At 42.1% G+C, this 22,673-nt stretch overlaps 1 protein-coding gene across 1 annotated transcript in view; it reads left to right on the top strand.

The window, feature by feature from the left end:
- Positions 1-542: 542 nt before the first annotated feature.
- OXCT1 (3-oxoacid CoA transferase 1) overlaps positions 543-22,673 on the top strand; it is a gene marked incomplete at its 3' end in the record, with an annotated part of 76,472 nt that continues 54,341 nt past the window's right edge. Inside the window, exons 1-5 of the mRNA XM_008590606.1 lie at positions 543-641; positions 8,387-8,495; positions 9,723-9,813; positions 17,684-17,819; positions 19,680-19,829. Coding sequence (XP_008588828.1) covers positions 564-641; positions 8,387-8,495; positions 9,723-9,813; positions 17,684-17,819; positions 19,680-19,829 — 564 coding nt within the window. The remainder of the gene's footprint in view (positions 642-8,386; positions 8,496-9,722; positions 9,814-17,683; positions 17,820-19,679; positions 19,830-22,673) is intronic.

The following is a 22,673-nucleotide window of genomic DNA, read 5'->3' as shown; positions in this document are numbered from 1 at the left end:
AGATAATTCTTGGCAGGTTCTCAGAGGAAATTTACTCTACCTAATCAGGGCCAGGTATGGAGAGAAAGGGCCGAAAAGTGGTAGAAATGGGAACGTTGTCCAGACAGGGGAACAGCTCGAGGTGGCCCTCTGCAGTCCACACACGTCAGATACTGACTTGGAAAAGCGACAAGCTCCGCGGGAGACCGTCTCGCGCCTGGAGGGCCCGACCCCTAGGCCAAGGCTCATCTCTGATCTAGGAGAAGGCGGACACCCGCGAGCCATCAAAGCTAAAGGACCGACCTATAAGGGCTGCGGCGGCAAGTGCACGCCAACACAGCGGCCTCGAATACGCCGGGACCCGGGACAGGAACTGACCGCCGGCCGCTCCCAGCCTCGCTTCTGTGTAAGGCGGCAGCCGGCAGCCGGCAGCGGGCGTCAGCGACGCGCGGTCGAGCCTCCAGCCCGCCCCCTGCGCGCCTTCCTTCCCAGTGAGTGACGCGGAGGCGGCGGGGGCAACGCGCTCTGACACACTCACACGCGCGCCCCAGCCCGCCGCCTCCTCCCGCAGCCAGGCCCCGAAGATGGCGGCTCTCAAACTCCTCTCCTGCGGGCCACGACTCTGCGCCTCCGCCCGCGGCTCCGGGGGCGCCTGGTCCAAGGTAAAGCGCGGGCGAAGGGGAGGGCTACGCGCGGGAAGGACGCGAACAAAACCCCGAGCGGTGTCCGCTTTTCCTTCTCTGCCCATACCCACCCTCCCCAGCCCAGGAGCTGGCATCCGTGGTTCCCACGGTGCCCGGCCGCGCCGACGCGCCGACGTGTGCCTGGCCTCGCCGGGTCTGCGGTTGACGTTCTGCATCTCCTTCCCCGCTGGGGTGAGACGCGACAAGGAAGCGCGCCGAGCGGCCGAGAAGGGGCAGGAGGACGCCTGGCAGCGCCACCGCACCCTGCGGGGCTCGCGCGCGTCCCCCGGTCACGCGTCCCCAGCACGCGGGCAGCCTCCAGTGCTCGCCGCGCCCGCCTAAGCTTAGGAGGGGGCTCTGGCGGGCCGAGCAGGGCGAGGAATGCGCCAGTTTATGGAGGAAAAGGGGTGGAGGCAGCAGGAGGTAGATTTGCGCCCCACACGGGGGATCACGAGCATAGACGCCCCTAGAGGCCCGGAACCGGGTTAGCCACAGCTCGGCGCCAGTTCGCCTCCAAGGGGGCGGATGCTGGGCGCGGCGGGGGTGGGGTGCCGCGCCCGGTCTTCGCCTGCATGGTTGTGCCGCCCAGCGGACCAGAGCGCTCGTCTGGGCTGCTTGCCTGGCAAGCGGGGAAACCTGTTGAGGTCTGACCGTGGCTCCGCGCGGTCTGTGGGCGCGGGCGCCCCTTCTCTCGAGGTCCCTCGGATCCAGATTAGTGGCTTTCGTTACGCCTTTACTAACGACTCCCCACCGAGTGGTATCCGGAGGCACTTTTGCTGTGGATTGTTAACCGATGAGTGTTTTTGCGCTATGCACTGTCCCCGCCTGTGAGCCCACGCTCCAGCAGTATTCCTGTCCGCTTTACTAGGAGCCAAATACTAGACCAGAGCGCCAGGTTCAGGAGGGTGTTCCTACCCTGGCCACCTCAGTAACCTCGGGAGCCTCTTCCTTGGAAGGGAAAACATTTTGTTTTCCCAGCATACTGAATAATAGTTCTGAGCTTGGAAGAGTGTCTTGCACAGGGGTGCGTACTCCCGGAGGACACCTCGACCCATTGCTCTTCTCTCTTTTCCGCATCAGATATAAGAGCTGAGAACCCAGAGGGGCCCCTAAGCCCCTTTGGTAAGTGCTAGGGAATGATTCAGAACTGGACCATTTTACTCTTACATGCGGCTTAGGACGCATTGTGATAACTGCGGATAGCTTTGGATATATAAAGCATTACTAAAAGGGAATTTGACCTTCAGTCAGTTTGCTGAGGGTGCTGAGGCTGATGCAAACCAGCACACAGCTATACCCTTGGGCAAGGTCAATAACATTCTCTGTGCAGTCAGTTTCTTATTTGCCTAAGTGTAATTTACTCACTTTGAGGTTTTCCCACCTTGAGTATAATCATTTAACCATTTTTTAAGGCCAGCAGACCTCTTAGATGAAGGAGCTACAAATTAAAGGTTTTGCTGTATCTCACTGAAAGTTCAATATCAGATTGCAGACTTTCGCCTTTCAGGTTTAATTATCCTAAGTCCAACTCTTGAGTCCCAGAGTGTTTCCCCAGTTCATGGCACTTAGTAAGGTGCCCTCACTTCGCTTAAATCCTCAACTCACTTCTCTTTCTTTTCTTTTCTTTTTCTTTCTTTCTTTCTCTCTCTCTCTCTCTCTCTTTTAATTTTTTTTTTTTTTTAAGAGATGACCGGTAAGGGGATCTCAACCCTTGGCCTGGTGTTGTCAGCACCACACTCAGCCAGTGAGCAAACCGGCCATCCCTATATAGGATACAAACCCGTGGCCTTGGTGTTATCAGCACCGCACTCTACCGAGTGAGCCACGGGCCGGCCCTTCTCTTTGTTTTTTTTTTTTCCTGTTGCTCACTGGTGCAGGGATCTGAACCCCTGACCTTGGTGTTACCATGCCTCACCTCCTATTTTTGTTGAACTGTAATACCTATGTACTTGTTTAACTTTTCAAATGTCTTCTAAACCAGCTGAAAGTTTCTTGTTGGCAGGAATCATATTGTATGCCTTATTCTCTGTTTCCCTCAACATTACACACTACTCTGCAAAGAATAGACATTCAACACATGTCTAATAAGTGGATGAGAGAACCCTGCAGGCTAACTTAAGCAGTAAACTTAAGTATTACTGTAATAAAAAATTGGGAGTTTTTCTAGTAAACATACCAACAGGTAAAATGAGATAGTTATTAAAACATTTAAAAATTTTTTTTATGATAGGCAAGTCCAGTGTCTCTCAAACTTTAGCATGCTTCAGAATTACCTGGAGGCTGTATAAAATAGATTGTTGTGCCTACCCTCAGAGTTTCGAATTTAGTAGGTCCTGGGCTGATCTCCATACTTTGCATTAGTAAGTTCATGGTGATGTGATGCTGCAGGTTTGAAGATTGCACTTTCAGAGCCATTGGAATGGGCCTTGGTTAAAGTAGACTAAGGTATCTTTTTTCCTCTACAAATGCTATGGGGGAGCATTTGATATAATTTTCCATTTACCAAAGGAAATTATTAGTGGAAAAAATTATAAAACTACCATTAACACTTTACCTTCCTCTCTTCCTTCAAACTATCTTTTCCGAAGTCTGTCTCTAACCCCAGACTCTCCTGAGCTGCAGTTAGCCCTTCTGGTACAACTCTTTGGGTAATTCCACCTGGATGTCACTCAGCACTTAAAGCTCTTTCTGACCCAAAATGAACCAGCCATAAAGTGGCTTTTTCCTTTCTTGTTTGTTTTTTTCCATTATGGTTAACAGCACTAGGATCCATCCAGTGTGTAAGCTGGAAATCTTGGAGCCATCCTCTCCTTTTCTTTCTGCACCAAGCTGATCACCAAGTTTCATATGTGCACCTCTTTCTGAAATGTCCCTCCGTGCTGTCCCTGGTATTCTTTCCCAACAACCATCTATTTCCTTTTCATAGCTCCCCAATTGAATGTTACGAATGTGTTTGCATTTTTGTAATTATTTCGTGACTATTACGCTTGCTAGTTTGTAAGTTTCATCATCACGGGGACTATACCTGTGGGTTTTTTTTTTTTTTTAAGTTATTTGCTTTAACTCTGTACCCTTAGTATTTAGTATAGTTGGTACAAAATAGTTATTTTTGAACAAATGGATGAAGGAAGGAAAGAATGAGTTCCCCTGCTGCTTTCTTGATTCAGGCTTTATTTTCCAAGTTTTGACATCTCTCTGTTTCAAAAGCTTTGCCGTCCCTTCCTTATTGATGGATGAGGTTGAAACTCTGTAGTGTATTCTTTAAGGCCTTGTACACCCTGCCCCAGTCTCTCTTTCATCAGACTTATCTTCACCATCTTCCCTCTGTGGGACCTAATTCTGTAGGATGCCAACCACTGGATCTTTTTTTTTGGCAGCTGGCCAGTCCGGGGATCCGAACCCTTGACCGTGGTGTTATAATGCCGTGTATTAACTGCTGAGCTCACCGACAAGCCCTCCTCTTAATCTCTCTGTACCTTTACTCATGTAGCTTCCCAGTCTGGAATCCCCATTCCTGATTAGTATTTTAACTCCTGGCAAACTCCTCAAGCTTTCTGATCCACCAGGAAGGATGAGTCCCTCCTTCATCTGTGCTCCTTTAGAGCTTTGAGCATCCCTCCAACGTCGGATCAGAACATGTACGTTCCCTTGGAAACAGCGTGCCACTGCTGTAGAGAATTGCCTAGTGTCAGTAACCTCCCGTAAGCTCCTTGATCCTTGAGGTTTACTCATGTCACAAGCGCCTAATTGGCAGTGTTTTGTTCTGTGTTAAGGTCAAGATGATCGTTCTGCCTTTGGCAGGCTCTGGTCCACTGCTGGACAGCTAGGGCATTTCGACACACAGTACCCCCTCTTGGCGGTGACAGCATACTCCGCAAAAGTCCCTGAGTGTGCGCCTCCACCCGCGTGTTACTGCCTCTCCTTCTGACATGGTTCTCTTCACTTCTCTGCATTTGGCTTATCCTCTCCACTTCTGTTTATCAAACTCTGACACTGAAGTGGACAATATCGACCTTGCTGTGCCATGATCTATTTAACTGTAAGGTGACAAGTAAATATCACCTGGGTGTACAGTTCTGTACCATTCAGACGGGTTTATTTAAAAATAAAAAAGCAGTATGCCTTGTGGATTTTCACTGAAAGATTGTCAGAATAAATGACAGGAAAAAGGAATTTAGGTAAAAGAAGTAATGGTAGAAGTGTTTAGAAAGGAAGGAGATTTGGGGTTAGGAAGTCATGAGATAAAATTTTGGTTCAACAGTGGACTAAGACTTCAGAGGTTAAGTGTGAGAATTCAAAGTAGAGGACAGGGTGAAGTGGAGAGGATTTTATTTTATTTTATTTATTAATTTTTTTTAAAGATGACCGGTAAGGGGATCTTAACCCTTGACTTGGTGTTGTCAGCACCACGCTCAGCCAGTCAGCGAACTGGCCATCCCTATATGGGATCCGAACCCAGGACCTTGGTGTTATCAGTGTCGCGCCCGTACCGGACCGGGACCGGCAACGGAATCACAACCCTTGGTGCTGCGTCCGCACCTCGCTCAGCCAGTGAGCGGGAACCGGTCTGTATGTCGGATCCGAACCCTCGGCGGGAGCGCTGCCGCGCTCCCAAGCGCCGCACTGTAGCAGTGCGCCACCGGGCTGGCCCCTGGAGAGGATTTTAAAAGGAGAAGTACATTTAGTACAAACATTTTTGCACTGTAAGAATTTTGATTATTTCTTACTTTTGAGTGATCAGTTGTTACTATTTCCCTCTCCCAATTGTAATAGCAGAAATTAGTAACAACAATAAAATGGAATGCTGCTGAAGGTAGGAAAGTGGAAAAACAAAATGAAATACTTTATGTGAATATAAAGGAAGACCTGGGTGAAATAAATGGTTCCCAGAATAGATGTCAAGGCTGTTTGTTCACTGCTTCATTCTTTCAGGTAATCTCTGCAATCTTGAAGGTTATTTATTTATTTTGGTAGCAGCTGGTACACTGTTTTTTTCATGAAATTGTATTATGTAAAGTATAATAGATAGTCATGTTAAAATACTTTTTTGTAACATCAGTGATGCGTGTATGTGTGTATGTATGTGCGTGTATGTCTGTGTAGGGCAGAGAGTGGAGGTTAAAAATTGAAACTAAACTCCAGTACATGACAGGTTGATCTTACTGCCCTGGAGGGAATAGAGGAAAAGTTGTCTTCCCCAAAGGAAGCTACCGTCCCCTGGGTATCTTCTGTAGTCCTGGAACAGGGCTTCTATACATATTATCATCTCCTTGTAAACTTAAAATCAAGTCCCCGTTCACCACCCCTCTCGCTCCCCACAGAGACCGTGTGGTTAAGTAATTTTCTCAGGGTCATACAACTGTGGCTTTGAAACTAGGGTATTTTTGACCCTAAGTGTGGCCTATTATGTCACACTGTCTCCCAAACTAGATGGTAAGTTTTGTGAGGACAAAAACCATTGTAGTAAAAGTTAGTGTCTCAATAAATAGATATCAAATGTCAATATAACAGATAACAAATATTAACTGAAGGTATGAATAATGAAAATACCAAAGTTGAGCACCTGCAAGCTCTTCATTATCTTGAGCCCTTCTTACATTCCCTAGGAACATAGTCATTCTTATTGCTTCTAGGTTCTGGAACGTAGGAGGAGTCCCATTTTCTTTTCTGGCCTGGGGTCACTTGCTCATTTGCAGGGTGATTTGGGCAAGTTCCTTTCACTTTCTAGGCCTCAGTCTTCCCATTCAGTAGTTGTGATAGACGATTTATTTTTTCTTTCTTTTATTTTTTTTCTTTTTGTGGCTGGCTGGTTCAGGGATCAAACCCCAGATCTTGCTGCTGTTATTAGTATCATGTTCTCACCATAAGCTGACCGGCCAGCCCAGGGGTAGATGATTTCTAAAGCACTGAGTTTTGAATGATCACAAATCCAAATTACTTGGGGGGTACTTGAGAAAAATATAGACTCTTGGGCACCACCTCACTGAACTTACTGCCAAGTTCCATATATTTTAATTGAGGGTGAGGGGAGCCCTTCCCTCACTGCCAAGTGGCAGAACTTCTCCAAGTCAAGTTGGGATTCTCAAAAGGTGACCCCACTGGAAGTTCATAGTTGAGTGGGTTTTTCTGGTTAGTGTTCTCTTTCTCTCTCAAAATTCCAATAAAAGCCACTCTCCTCCAAGTCAGAGATGCTTGTCCCCTGAGCCCAGTTGAGGACTTGGAGTATTCTGCATGTTCCAGGGAAATTGGGAAATAAGATTTGTTTTTCATTGCTGTTTTCAGGATTTCTTAAAGTAATACCAAGAGATTAGCAGATAGTAGTCTTAGTGGTAAATTCTCTTTTTCCTGGCCCTTCCAGTTTCCGCTTGAAAGGCGTTTTTAGAGGAAGAAAAAAATGATAGACACTCATTTATGCTATTTCCTTGGCTACATCAGGTTGTGTCTGTCTGGGAGACTCTGTTGGGCAATGGCTGTGAGCTTACAACTGGGCTTGTTAAGGTGGCAGTGAATCAGGATTCAGATGTTACTGTCTCTACTCCCTGTCTTTTTAGGTTGAATATATAGTGAAAATAGAGGAGAAGTGATGTTGAGTATGAGTGAGTGAGTGCCCTAGAATTTGCTTTCTCATTTTATCTTATCTATATTGTGGATAAAGTATAAAGAGAGAAATAGTTTACAACTGATTGTTTATGGGTGCTCACTAGATGACTTACTTGGGACCAAATAGCACACTGTGGTAAGGTTAGCCACGCCTCCCTTGCAGATAATAGTTTGCTACTTTTCTACAGCATCCATAAACTCAAGCCCTGTAGGGAGATGAGTAGTTTTGTATGCCGTTCTTGACTTATCCCTTTAGAAGGCATTCTCTGACACCTAAGATTGGATCAGGGGCCCAACCGTGTAGGCATTTGTAGCATTGATTACATTGTACTTAATTTCCTGGAGAGCAGCAGTCATGTCTTAATACTGTGCTGGAGTAAATAGCACAAAATTTAGCACATAGTACGTTCTCAGTAAATATTTGTGAATTGAGTGGAAGATTTAGGTTACTGTCAGAAATTGATGCTTAATGACACCGTTATTATGAATTTGAATCCCAGTAAATGTATTATCTACTTTTATTCTTTTGAGTTGCCACAAATGACACAGTTAGAGGATATCAATCACAAGGGAATTCTAGTGATAATCTGTAGATAGAGTATGTCCATTTTGTTTTTAAGGATGAACCACTTAAAGCTGAGCTTTTCTAAAGAGGGAATAGTGTCATAGAAACATAAGGGTAATATGGTGGTTACCAGAGGCTGGGGGTGGGAGATTGAGGAGTTGGTCAAAGGACACAAAATTTCAGGTAGACAGGAGGAATAAGTTCAAGAGATCTATTGTGCATCATGGTGACTACAGTTAATAAGCATATATTATATACTCAAAAATTGCTAAGAGAATGGATTTTTAAGTGTTCTCACCACAAAACAATGGTGAGTACGTGAGGAAATGCATATGTTGAATAGCTTGATATAGGCATTCCATAGTATATATCTCTCCCAAAGCATCATGTTGTATGCAATGAATATATGCAATTTTTACTTGTCAATTAAAAAATGTATATAAAAAGGGGATAATGAAATTATTGTTGCATGTAGAAATCTGACCAAATTGCTGTGCATGTAAAGTAAAGCTGTATTTACAAATGATTATTCACTTAAAAATATGTTTTAATGTTTCAGCGCTGTGTCTGCTACTTTTCAACCAGTACTTGTCGCCATACCAAATTTTATACAGATCCAGTGGAAGCTGTAAAAGACATCCCTGATGGTGCAAAGGTTCTGGTTGGTGGTGAGTAATAATATTGTTTTCCTTTTTATGGTAATGTTCTTATGTTTTTAGGGAAGCAGGGTAATCACAGTGACAAAGCTGTGTAGATTAGAAATGCAATTAGTTTACTATTTAGTTATTTATTCACCATTTATTTCTGGTGTGTTTATTGTATATTATATTATCTATTATTTTATTACAGTGTCCCCTTTCTGAAAGTTTACAAGGTTTAACAATTAATATTTTACTTTTTCTTTCTTTCTGTGTTTTTCTTTTTTTTTGTCCCATCCAAGTACCAACCAGGCCTGACCCTGTTTAAGTTCCAAGATCAGATGAGATTGGGCCTGTTCAGGGTTTTATGGCCATAGACTTTTAGACTGAGAGATTTTTATTTATTTTTCCTATTATTTTGAAAACTGAATCTTCCAAGTGACAATATCTTATTAGTACCTTTGAAAAATCCCTAGTTCCTTGGGAGTTCTATTTAACTTGAAACATTTGCATTGATCTCATCAGCTCACACCTAGCCACTTCTTTTATTGCTCCTTATATTATGAGATAGAGTACACATGAGCATTTATCTGTGTTGCCCGCCCCCCCCCCCCAAGTTCTATTGCTTCTTCTTGTTTGGAATGTCTTTTAGAATCACTGCCTCACACTCATTAAACTTGCATTAAACTCACTAAACTTGATTCTTTTAAATGCGATCTAGCCTTATTTATAGGGCTGCTTTCCATTCATTCATTCACTGAACTGATAATTGAATGTCCTTTTCAAACTCAGAACTTTTTGAGGAATTGTGGACAATATAAGAAATGAGAATAATTAGATTAGGCTTCCAATACTGCAAAATCTACTCAGGCGTATAAAACAAATATGCTTGAAAAAGTAATTTGAAAAAGTAACTATATGAGAGTTGAATTATAAAATGGCACAATAATACGTATGTGGTTAAATGCAAGATAAGTAGTATGTAGCCATATAAACTGGTTGTACTTGCATTCGACTTTATATTTGTGATTCAAAGATTTGATAGTAGTATCTGGTGCTATATATATAATGGTATAAAACAATTGGATATACCTATATGACCATTTATTGAGTTGCTGACATTTCTGTGCATTTTACTTAATAGATCTAATAATGTGCTTCATTTTTTTTCTTATCTATTAAAAAGAATAACACACACGTTTACCTGAAGGAAAATTACCCTCTTCATAAATTGTTTATCTTTTGGGTTTATTACAGGTTTTGGGCTATGTGGAATTCCAGAGAATCTTATAGGAGCTTTACTAAAGACTGGAGTAAAAGGACTAACTGCAGTCAGCAACAATGCAGGGTAAATGTGCATTTTTGAAATAATTGGTTTGAAAGAAATGAGAATTTTCTTGATAATATTAGAACAGAGTTTATCAACGAAATGAAATTTTTTCCTATTTACCTGAGCAGTATGTCCAAGAATCAGAAGATAGTGTTTAAGAAGGTCAAGAGTGGAGGTTACAAACATTTTTGGTACCATCATTCATAATCATAAGTAAAGCAGACGTGCTTTATCTTATGTTAAGATATAAATAAAGACTTTATATCTTAATCTGATGTAATTTTATTTTTCTAAATTTAAAATATTTTTTAGGGCCGGCCCATGGCTCACTCGGGAGAGTGCGGTGCTGATAACACCAAGGCCCCGGGCTGATGTAATTTTATTTTTCTAAATTTAAAATATTTTTTAGGGCCGGCCCGTGGCTCACTCGGGAGAGTGCGGTGCTGATAACACCAAGGCCCCGGGTTCGGATCCCACATAGGGATGGCCGGTTCGCTCACTGGCTGAGCGTGGTGCTGACAACACCAAGTCAAGGGTTAAGATCCCCTTACCGGTCATCTGTTGAAAAAAAGAAAAAAAAAATATTTTTTAAAGTTAGATTTAATAAATCTTGCATTTTAAAATTTAAAGATGTCCTTTTATGTTCTTTATTATTCTAGACTATTATTTATAAGGCAATATGGACATCAATTTGAAATCTGTTTTAAGTTTTTTTATTTTAATTTATCAATATACAATATAGTAATATAGTTGATTTTTGTGTCCCTTTATCAATTCCTCCTTTTCCTCCCTCTCTCTCCCTCTTCCCCCGCATCAACATCATTTCTGTTCACATGTCTTAACAAAATCAAGGAGTTGTGATTTTAGTTATGCCATTACTCTAGATGATGTATAAAGGAATTTCATTAATCATAATAATGTTGCCGGTCTTGGTGGAAGATGAGATATACAGCCAGCACTTATCATAGTGGGATTGAATATCCAAATGGTCAACAATAAACCATCATTTTAATAATGGCAACTTTATTTTATTTATTTTTATTATTATTATTTTTTAAAAATTTTATTTTATTTCATCAATATACAATGTGGTTGATTATTGTGGCCAATTCCCGAAACCTCCCTCCCTCCTCCCTCTTCTTCCTTCCTCCTAACAATGTCCTTTCTGTTCGCTTGTCATATCAACCTCAAGGAATTGTAATTATTGTGTCTTCTTCCCCCCACCCCAGGTTATTTGTGTATTTATTTATTTATTTATTTATTTTTAGCTCCCACAAATAAGTGAGAACATGTGATATTTCTCTTTCTGTGCCTGACTTGTTTCACTTAATATAATTCTCTCTAGATCCATCCATGTTGTTGTAATAATGGCAATTTTAATAATGGCATGTGTTGGGCCGGCCCGTGGCTCACTCGGGAGAGTGCGGTGCTGATAACACCAAGGCCCCGGGTTCGGATCCCATATACAGATGGCCGGTTCGCTCACTGGCTGAGCGTGGTGCTGACAACACCAAGTCAAGGGTTAAGATCCCCTTACCGGTCATCTTTAAAAAAAAAATAAATAAATAAAAAAAAAATAATGGCATGTACATTAAGGCACATTTAGTTATGGTGCGAAAAGCTATTTGCACACGAAATTGTAAATCGTCAGCTCTCTTTCAGCAATGAAAGAAAGACTTTACAGGTCTATTTGAAATTCCATCAGCATTATCTTTAGTATTAAAGAGTTATAAGTGCTTTAATATATGCATTTCTCTATTAGAAATGATATGTTCCTCATTTTCAAAATAGCACATCTTCTCTTTTATATTTGTGAGCTCTTAGAGGTAAGGGACTTGTCTTAATTATTTTTTATCATTAGTGTCTGATGATAGTAGGTAAAACATACATATTTGCTGAATTTGTGAGTTGGAAAGTGTGTGGGAAGAAATACACTCTAATTATAAGCTATCTAATAGCATTTTTCAAAGTATGAAGACTGACTTTGCACCTGGTCAGACGGTAGCCTGGGCTAAGCATCTTATGCACTTCTCAGTTGCCATGCCAAGATACTTTCCTAAAAACAAAGTAAAGGCCAAATACGCAATGATTCCCAGAGCCAAGATCAACAAATACTGAGAGGTCATCTCCAAACACGGCCAAGTTCAAGTGTATAATGGCTTGAAAAGACAAACAGAGATCCATCAAAGAATGATTAGGAAAATTCCCAAGCTAATGAATGATCAACTCTAGTCTGGTTTTTAGTGTGAACTTGTAGGCTTGGAGAGAGATTCAGATATATAAAACCACAGAAAGCAAATGGACCATATCTACCGTCATGGATCATTTCATTGTTATGATTTAATTAGACAGGGCTCTAGAGGATGTTAGTGGTACTCTCATACTGGGTAACTCAGCAGTTTACCAAAGGGATCCTTTGGTCAGGGCTGAGGGAAAGCAACGTGAGTACTAAAGAACACTGGAGGTGGTAACAGAGGAGTGCTGTTACCACCAGCCCTAGGTCTGAATGGATGAGGGGAGGGAACTGTTACCAGAATCTGGAAGAAAGCTTTGTGGAGAGGGTTATCCAACATGCTGCAGCTTGTCAGGGAAAGAGCCCAAGGAATGCAAATCCTGACATCATTCTCTTCTCACCTCTCCTCCTGATGGTGCCTCCCACTGGCTGACCCCAGTCAGAAGCCAGAGAGAAAGAGAGTCCCTTGATTCAGCCTCCAGATCAGCTACCCCAGGCACAGGGCAGGCTAGAAGTTGGAGAATGGCTCCTGAGAGGCAAACAGAAAATACCTGCATAATGACTTGGTGATTTTCATTTTTATTAGAGAGGAGCTAATGAGGAAGGAGAAAGTGGAATTGAGGAATAAATTCACTTAAATGCCCAGCAAATATCTGTGTAGTTCTCTTTATGTGCTGCATATGCTTGCAGGAGCTTGGGATACAAAAGCGAACAACAAAACAGACCAAGATTCCTGCATCATGGACCTACGTTCTAGTGCGGAGAGGTTGGCAGTATGTATTGAACATAACAAATAAGTTAATTTTCCAATATGTTAGAAAGTTAAATATGCCTTGGAAAAAGAAAAAGATCAAGAAAGGGGGATCGGGAGCATGAAAGTGGAGGGGCAGGTTTCAGTAATGTAGACCTGAGAAAAGAATCGGAGGCACTGATAAAATATCAGGATTTATTTGAGACCAATATGTGTAACTGTGGCCCAGGAAAATACGACCAAGTTGCCTTGGGAAGTGTCTTCTGAAGGGCCAACAGAACTTTAGCATTTTTACAATCACAGAAAAGTGAAGAACAAAGGGGAGAAAAGAGACAATCCTTTAGTTAGCACATCAGTCTTTCTGTTGGTTACATAGCATTACATAGGTTATTGATTGGTTCTCAGTTGCATCCTAGGTATAGATCTATGAGTGAGGCTTGTGAGATACATTTTCTGCATTCCTAAGTTAATATAACTTCTTCGGGTGCTGGTAAGTCTGGTGGCAGGTTAAAAGTAGACTTGTGGTAAATGTTCTAGAATGTGTGGATGTGGCTGTTGTCTTGTTCCGGATTCCCCCAGGCTAGTAGGAATTTAGCTGACTTCAGTTAGAGCAGATTTCTGGCTTATTAGTATTCAGTGGGGTGATCAGGATGGGACTGTTAAGGTGACATTTGAGCAGACACATGAAAGAAATGAGGGAGTGAGCCATGTAGCTATCTGGGGGAAGAGTTTCCCAGGCAGGGAAAGGCCAGTGCCAAGGCCCCCAGGTGGGGTATGCCTGGTGTGTTTGAGGGAGTTAGGAGGCCGGCAGAGGTAGAGAAGTGAGCAAAAAGGAGAATGGGCGGAGGGAGGTCAGAGACATAAAAGGGCATCTGATCACACGGGGGCTTGCAGGCTGCTCTAGACACTGTTAATTTTGCTCTTGATAAATGAGCACCATTGCAGGGTTTTGAGCAGAGCAGTGCCATATTCTGACTTATATTTTATAAGGCTTCGTTGGTTGCCAAGTTGCGAGTAGATTGTAGGGGCAGGAGCCAAAGCAGGGAAGGTCACTGCAGTATCCAGGCAAGAGATGGTGCAGGGCACAGAGGAGGGAGTGAGAAATTGTCAGATTCTGGATAAATTTTGATAGTAGAGACAGGGTTTCCTGATTTGATGTGGAGTGTGTGAGAGAGAAGTTAAAGATCATTCCATTAGTTTTGTACTGAGCATCTGTGAGAATAGGGTGAGATGGGGAAGGCTGCAGGTGGAGTTGAGTTTGGGGCAATCCAGTTGTTCACCTGAAGAACTGGGAACCTAGCCATGTATTAGTTAGGAGTGGACTCAAAGAAACAAACAAACAAGCAGTCAGAAGGCACTGTGTGTGAGAGAGCATGGAGAATGGAGGGCGGGGAGGACTATGGGTGGGAAGTAGTCGTAGAAAGGGGGAAAATCTTTATGGGTCTGGAGACCTCTAGTGGACAAGTATATTGTTAATCTGCAGGGAATTCTTCCCATTTCTTGAAAGTACTCTTGAAAATACTTAGGTTATTTAGTTTTCTTTCAAAACAAATGAGAATGAATTGCGCATCTGTTTCTTTTATGCCAATAGTGGGTGGGAAATGTTATCAGATTCAGTATTTTAAGGTTGTGAAACTTTAAGGTTGACTGTTACCTGGACCACTTTGCCAAGTACAGTGTGCCGGGACTGCCTGGGGGGTAAGAGGCTTGGAGATGATACATTCTCAGAATCAGGAAGGAGTCAGTTGAGCTGGAATGGCCACGTGTGCACTGTGCATCCTCATATTCATGAGGGTTATGAGGATGCAGAGTGGAGTGAAGGTGGGAGGAAAGGCGATTGTTAGGAGAAATGTCAGTGGTTCGTCAGACAAGGTGCCATACATAACACCTTTCCAAACAAGTGGATGTCATTAAATCAATGACATTAGATTGGTTTCCCCCCAGCCCACTCTTCCACTATATTCCATTGCCAAATCCAGAATTCTGGAGTGGATCTGTATCTAGGTCAGGATGGGCAACAAGTCTTATAAAGGGATTATTTTCCCCAAATATCCCTTTATTTGTTCCTTCTTCTCCATTCCCAGTACTACTGCCTTAGTTCAGAAGCTCAAAGTTATTTGTTTGGACTATTTCAAGCCTCTTACTCAGTCTCACTGCCATTCATCTCTGAATCTCTCCATCTAATTGTTTGTTTGCTTGGGCAGCTGGTCGGTGAGGGGATCCAAACCTTTGACCTTGGTATTATAACACCTTGGCACTCTAACCAACTGAGCTAACTGGCCAGCCCTTCTCCAGTTAATTGCATGCCCTGTTACTATTCTGCTTAAAATTATCCAGAGGGTCTCCATATCATTCAGGATGAAATTCTGTGGGGCAGATCACAACCTTGCCTGCTTTCTACCTCTCCTGACTCTCTTGTGCTTTCAGTCCGTATGCCAGTCCACTCAACACCTATTGAGCTCATCTTTGCAAAGCTGCCCATCTGCCTCTTTCCCCCATCACATCCATTCCCTACTCTGTTCTCAAAAACGCATTATTTTTGCTTATGTCTGTTTAAGTGCCACCTTGTATAAGGCTTCTTTCTTCCATAGGCTTTTCTGCTCTCCTTCTCCTTTCCAACAGTTGGGTTCTCCATCCGAAGTGTTTTTATCACACTTTGTGCAGAATTCTCTTACCCCGTCTCTCCCTCTGTTGTAAATATAGGTTACATGTTTATTTTCTTGATAATCGCAGAGCTGCCCAGGGCCCAGCCATTCCTGCGGTAGAGTAATGCTCAGTCAAGCATTGTTGGATGAAGGAACTGTGCAGGTGACATAAGCTCCATAGGGGAGGAACCATTAGGGCACTAAATTAAGAAGGAGAGATCAGAAATAAAGACTTCTGTGTCTAGGAGGTACTCCAGACTTTATCACTACGTTTCTATCTTTTAAAAAACTTTATTGAAGCATCGTATAGAGTAATATAGAAAAGTGAACATATCATCAGTGTACAGTTTGGATTTCACAAACTGCACACCCATGTAACCAACACCCAGCTAAGGACAGAATGTGCAGTACCTAGAAAGCCCCATGTCATGCTCCCTTCTGGTCACTCTTCTCCACTACCAAGGCTAACCATTATCCTTATGTCTGATCTCATGCATTCCTTTCTTCTGATTTTGAACTTCTTGTAAATAATTTAGTATGTACTCTTTTGTGTCTGGCTTCTTTTGCTCAACATTTTGTCTGTGATTCATCCATTGTTGCTGCTGGTGGTAGAGCATTGCTTCTCACTGCTGTATCGTGTTCCACTGTGTGGCTACACCATCTATTTTATGGTCAATGGGCATTTGGGAGGCTCCAGTTTTTGGCCATATGAATAGTGCTGATATGAATATTCTTATACATGTCTTTTGGTGAGCATAAGTGTGCATTCCTGTAGGGTATAGGCCCAGTTGTGGAATTGCTGACTCATAGCATATGAATATGTTCAGCATTAATAGATCCTGCTAACAGTTTTTCCAAAGTGGTTGTATCGATTTACATTCCTTTCAGCACATATGAGAGTTCTGGTTGTTTCACATTCTTGCTAACACTTGGTATTTCCTTCTTTTTTATTTAGCCATTCTTTTATGTTTGTAGTGGTGTCATATTATGGTTTTCACCATTAAAAATATTTCACTTTAAAAAATAGTTTTATAGCTTAAGATCAGGTATTCTTTGTTACCTTAGAAATGTTTTCTTTCTCTAGTAGGTTTAAGTATTTTTGAAACTTTTGAGTAAAAGAGAGGGAAAAGGTGACTGAAAATGGAAAAAATATTCATCCAATTATTAACCCGTCTTGTCACATTGACTTTGCGTGAAATTCTAGGTGTATTTTGCTTTGTAAAAAAATAGAAATAGGGCTGACTGGTTAGCTCATTTGGTTAGAGCATGGTTTTGGTAAGTCCAGGGTCAAGGGTTTGGATCCCTGTACTGGCCAGCTGCCAGTATTTATTATAAACAAACAGATAAATAAATAAATAAATGAAAAAAAATAATACAAATAGAGAAGAAAGGTACCAACTTGGAGACCTTCACCTAAAGAAAAAAAAAAAAGCCAATACCGCGTGCAATATTTCTAATAATAAATTGAACTCGAACTTTAAAATAATAGAGATATTAAACCATCTTATATGTAATTTAACAGATACAGGATTATTCTTGCTATCTATAATCTTTTCCCTGGTTTGTAATTGCTGATTTATTTTTTGTTGTTCTTAAAAATGTTCAAGTGTGTACATTTTCTTGTGCAAAATATCTATAATATAGGGAAAATGTTCATAGCTCTTTATAATTTGGGTCCATATTTCAATGTTTTCAATGAGTATGCTGATCTTCTCTCTTAAATCTGAGTAAGTCCCTCTCTCCTTTTTAGAACAGAAAGAGCTTCTCCATCCATATCTTCCTTTAGAGTCATTATGATTAGGACAGCAGCATTGCTATTCATTTACAAATGCCTCCAAAGCATAGGGCAAGAACCAATCCATCACTTTGCTTGTCTTCCACCCAGACTCACTTAACTTTGGAGTGGTGGACAGAACAAAAGGTGTGGGGTAGAATTGTAGGATTGACATAAGTTTGAATATTGGCTGTGTCCCTTACCGCCTAAGATCTGGGGGGGGGAAGATACTTAAACCTTTTGGGCTTTAGTTTCCTCAACTGCAAAATCAGAAAAGAATAGCTACCTTGCAAGTTTCTTTGGGTGGTGGGGGACTGAGAGAGAATGTTGGTTAAATGCCTAACACACATATATATATGTATCACATATATATATCACATATATATGTATCACATGTATATACGTGTGTGTGTATGTATATGTGATATTAGTGTTCTATCAGAAGTCCCTTCTTTAATTATAAGGTACCTTCATTTTCTTTTTAGGGTTGACAACTTCGGCTTGGGTCTTTTACTTCAATCCAAGCAGATAAAACGCATGGTCTCTTCGTATGTGGGAGAAAATGCAGAATTTGAACGACAGTTCTTATCTGGTGAATTAGAGGTGGAGCTGACACCTCAGGTGAGATTTCTCTGCTTTTCTTTCACAATACTAAGTTTATTTTAAGATTTTACTTTTTTTCTTCCTAGGAATTTCTTTGTGCAAGAGAGGTAAGGCAGAGGGGATAGATGCTGCTTTTTCAAACTAAGGAATTCTGTTTGTAGGTCACACCTGTTGATTGCTAGAGGATTAATGTTTTCTGCTGCCATGCACTGAAAAAGGAGGTATTTATAGTAAAAATATCTAAGCTTGGCACTATAACGTATATTGTGCCAGAAGCATGCAAAAGGACTTTCTAATATGTTTGAGGATTGTCCTAAAAGTCATTTTTTTTTTTTTTTTGTCTTTTGTCTTTTTTCCGTGTCCGGCAACGGATCGCGACCCTCAGTGTTGCCCCTGTACCGGACCGGGGACCGGCAACGGGATCGCAAGCCTTGGTGTTGGTCCCGCGCCTCGCTCCGCCAGTGAGCGGGAGCCGGTCTGTATGTGGGATCCGAACCCTCGGACGGGAGCGCCGCCGCGCTTCCCAAGCGGCGCACTATCCAGTGCGCCACCGGGCCGGCCCTAAAAGTCAGTTTTTTTTTTTTTTTTGTCTTTTGTCTTTTTTCCGTGTCCGGCAACGGATCGCAACCCTCAGTGTTGCCCCTGTACCGGACCGGGGACCGGCAACGGGATCGCAAGCCTTGGTGTTGGTCCCGCGCCTCGCTCCGCCAGTGAGCGGGAGCCGGTCTGTATGTGGGATCCGAACCCTCGGACGGGAGCGCCGCCGCGCTTCCCAAGCGGCGCACTATCCAGTGCGCCACCGGGCCGGCCCTAAAAGTCAGTTTTTACGAATCATAGAATTAGAAATTTGTGGATGATCTGGTCTTGCTGAGACACTTCAGAAGAGTAAAGCCCATGGACAAAGTACGTAAGTGTTGGGGTCAGAGCCCAGTTTTCCAGGAAACTGATGTTATTACAAAGAAAGTAGTTACTACAGTTAATCTAGGAAGTTTTCACTCATTTTCTACATCATCTTCTAACTGATAAAGCCTTTGTCATAGCGAAAGGCAAACTTTTTGAAGTCATTTGAGTAAAGTAAGGGTCTACAAGCTATCTGTGTTAGTCTTCTATTTTGACATGCTCTGCCTTCATCTCTGAAACTGAGCCCACCAATTTGCTTTATTTTTGTTAGGAGAAAATATACAAACTTCACCAAGTTGGTAATAATATAATGTAGCAGAAGTTAAAAAAAAATTTCGGTAATAAAATCATGATATGTGCTTGTATACAGAGGGCATGCAAAGGAGGTTGTTCTTCCTAACTGAGGCTTCATTGTATTACAGTCACACCTGGTCACTCTGCAGCCCTGTCACCTGGGCTTATCATAGCATTGCACTATATTTGGTATCTATCCAATTTTAAAGATTTTTGCAAAAACAAAAGGTATACTGTCTTAGTCTGCTTGCGCTGCTATAACAAAATACCGTAGACTGGGTGGCTTAAACAACAGAAATTTGTTTCTCATAGTTCTAGAGCCTGGGAAGTTCAAGATCAAGGTGCCGGCCCATTCAGTTCCTGGCTTGCCCCTAGGTGGTTAACAGTAATTTATTGTATATTCTCACATAGCTAAAAGAAAGGATTTTTGAATGTTCCCAAAACAAAGAAATAAGTGTTTGAGGTGATGGATATACTAATTACCCTGCTTTGATCATTACACATTATATACATGTATCAAAATATCACAACGCACCCCAGAAATATGCATAATTATTATGTGTCAATTATAAAAAAGAATTGTAAGCCTCTGGAGAGTAGAAACCATGTCTGTCAATGTTTCTGTGCTCACATACAGAAGTGTGCTCAGTGAACTTTTTATGGAGTGTTGGTTGCTCACTGTAGGGTACACTTGCAGAGAGGATCCGTGCAGGTGGGGCTGGAGTTCCTGCGTTTTACACCAGCACAGGGTATGGAACCCTGGTACAAGAAGGAGGATCACCCATCAAATACAACAAAGATGGCAGCGTTGCCATTGCCAGTAAGCCAAGAGAGGTAAGAAGTACGCTCATCCAGATAACACCAGATGCCTCTTTCCACATGGGATTCTGGGTGGACTCATTGGGTAGAATCACCTCTGTATGAGAAAAAACATTCATTTTCATAAGTATGTTAAGTGAAATTTCTAGCTAAAACTGAGCACCTGCTAGTAGTTAATGTCACATAGAGAAGCTAGGACAAAGAAGAAAAGAAGCTGTAATCCTTGAAAGATGTACTAGTTATCTGAAGATTAGTTATCTGAACTGATTTTTTGGTAGGTTTTAACAAGTTTAGGTACATTTATAATTGCTGATTATGCTTATATGGAAAATAGAGTAGTTGTATGATATGTATGGTATTACACTCTTTATTCTCAGGCCCTTCCTAATGTGACTGAAGGGAGAAAAAAGTCAAGGAAATCATAAGTCTGTCTGAAATCTTGAAAAGCAGAAGACAGTTATGATTATATAATGAATAAAAGAAAGTTCATGTTACCACCTTTATATTTTATATCTTAAGTCACACTGCCTAACCTAGTTTTATTTTAAGTATTGGATAGGATGGGATACTTTTTTAGTAGGTGACTTTGTTCAAATATTAGAAAGAGTAAAACTCCAGATATAGGTATTTGAGATACTCAAATTTGAGATGATTTCAAAAATTACACAGGCCAATACTTACTGTATTTTTTAGTATATTTCCCATTTCTTTGTCCAGGTGGCTCAAGAGAATTAACACAGGTTGCAGAAATGCTAAGCTCATCTCTGGGGAAGTGAATGTAGTAAATCAAGGGATCTCTTATCACTTTCCTGTATCTAGGGATACTGGCTCTGTTCCCTTGTTCTGAGGGAAGATAAGGGGTTACTGAACATGCCTCTTGCTGTTCAGTGTTTGTCTCCAGCAGCGTCCTCCATCTGGAGCTTTGTCTTTCTGCTGAGAGTGACCTATATTGATTCAAAGGTTTTATTAACACATCTTTTATAATCTTCCCTTTACTACCTAATTAGATTTAAAAGTTTGCTGACAAAGTAAAAGAAAGGAGCCTAATAATTAAAATGAATCTTAGTAGTATACAACAAAGGTACCCAGAAAAATTGGGTTAACACTTTGATAGCTTGCTAGAAGTTGCAGCATTAACTCACTATGGGAAATATGATAGAGTAGAATCTTTCCTGGGTTCATTTCTGCCTGGAGTCAGGTCCATGAACCTAGTAGTTCTGTAATTTTGTTTGAATATCCCAGAAATATGACAAATAATTTCTTTTTTTTTTTTTTGTCCTTTTTGAGACCAGCCTCACCGCACTCAGCCAGTGAGTGCTGTGAGCGCACCGGTCATCCCTATATAGGATCCGAACCCGCGGCGGGGGCGCCGCTGCGCTCCCAGCGCCGCACTCTCCCGAGTGCGCCACAGGCTTGGCCCCAAATAATTTCTTGAAACAATTCTTCTTGGCTCTTTATTTACCTTGCTTATTGTAGGGACAGGAAGTAAGCAAATTCCTTAATTTAATAGTGTTTACCCTCCTCTTTGCCAGGCAGTGGTCTAAGCACTGTGGAAAAATGGATGATCTAGACCTAGTCTTCCTGCTAGTGGAGGAACTGACAGTGAATGAATAAACACGTACGTAATGTCTGTCGTGGAAATGCTGTGAGGAAAAATCAAGTAGGTTAAGGGCAAAGGGGTGATCAGTGGCCAGGCAGATGGCGTTCCAGATTGGGTGGTCAGGGAAAGCCTCCCTGAGGTGACATTTGATAGAGACCTAAATAAAGTGAGAGAATAAAGCAGGTGGAGATAAGGAGGTTGTGCTTTAGTCAGAAGGAAGAGGAAGGCTTGCTCTGTGTGTGGAACAGCAGGACAGTGAGACTGGAACAGAATACATGAGGCAGAGATGGTGCAAATGGAGACTGAGGGGAAGCAAGAGCCAGACCTACACCAAGTTTGGATTTTTCTGAGAAGTCAGTGGGGTTTTGTCAGCACCACCCTCAGCCAGTGAGCAAACCGGCCATCCCTATATAGGATCCGAACCCGTGGCCTTGGTGTTATCAGCACCACACTCTACCCGAGTGAGCCACGGTCCGGCCTGTCAATGGGGTTTTGAATAAGGGTGTGAGAGTGGTGCAATTTGAGATACATTTTGTAAAGGTCACTGTGGCTGTTGTTTGTTTGTGGGGGGCCAAGAGTAGAAGCAGCAAGAGGGATTAGGAGGCTGTTGTATTAATCTAGGTGGGAGTGGAAAGTGGCTTAGACTAAAGTGGTAACAGTGGAGTTTGTGAGAATTGGTTGGAATCAGGATATGAGTATATATTGATGGTAGAACGAGCAGGATTTGGTGACGGATTGTTGTAGAATGTAAGAGAAGAATCAAGTAGGCTGCTTATTGAGGTGGGCAAGGCATGGGAGTAATCACAGAGCTTGGTTTGGGACGTGGCCCATTTGAGAAGTACATTGGACTTCAAGAGAAGGTGCTCAGTAGGCTCTAGCTCAGGGAGAGTTTAGAGCCAGGATAGGAACTTTGGAGGCATCATCATAGAGTAATTAAACCTAGGGAACGAGATGAGTGGCTCGGCCTAAGTTAAGACAGAGAACACTTCTTTGACATTTAGAGCTTGGAAAGAGGAGAAGAAACAACAAAGAAAAATGGAAAAGAGCAAGTAGTAAGTGAAGCAGAAACTCCAGGAAGTCGGGTGATTTGAAAGACAAAATCCCTGCTGGTGTAGTGGTTAGGGGGAAATAAAGATGAGAAATTTGAGTCAAAGAGTGTGAAGAGATTGGGTGATACCAGGACTGGAATTGACCATCAGATTTGCAAAAATGGAGGTCATTAGGAAGCTTCAGGAATAGTTTTTCTGGAACGGAGGGGA

This window comes from Galeopterus variegatus, unplaced genomic scaffold (assembly GCF_000696425.1).
Source record: "Galeopterus variegatus unplaced genomic scaffold, G_variegatus-3.0.2 Scaffold6227, whole genome shotgun sequence".
NCBI lineage: Eukaryota > Metazoa > Chordata > Mammalia > Dermoptera > Cynocephalidae > Galeopterus > Galeopterus variegatus.
The sequence above is the reverse complement of the archived record's forward strand: the minus strand, read 5'-3'. Positions and strand labels throughout refer to the sequence as shown.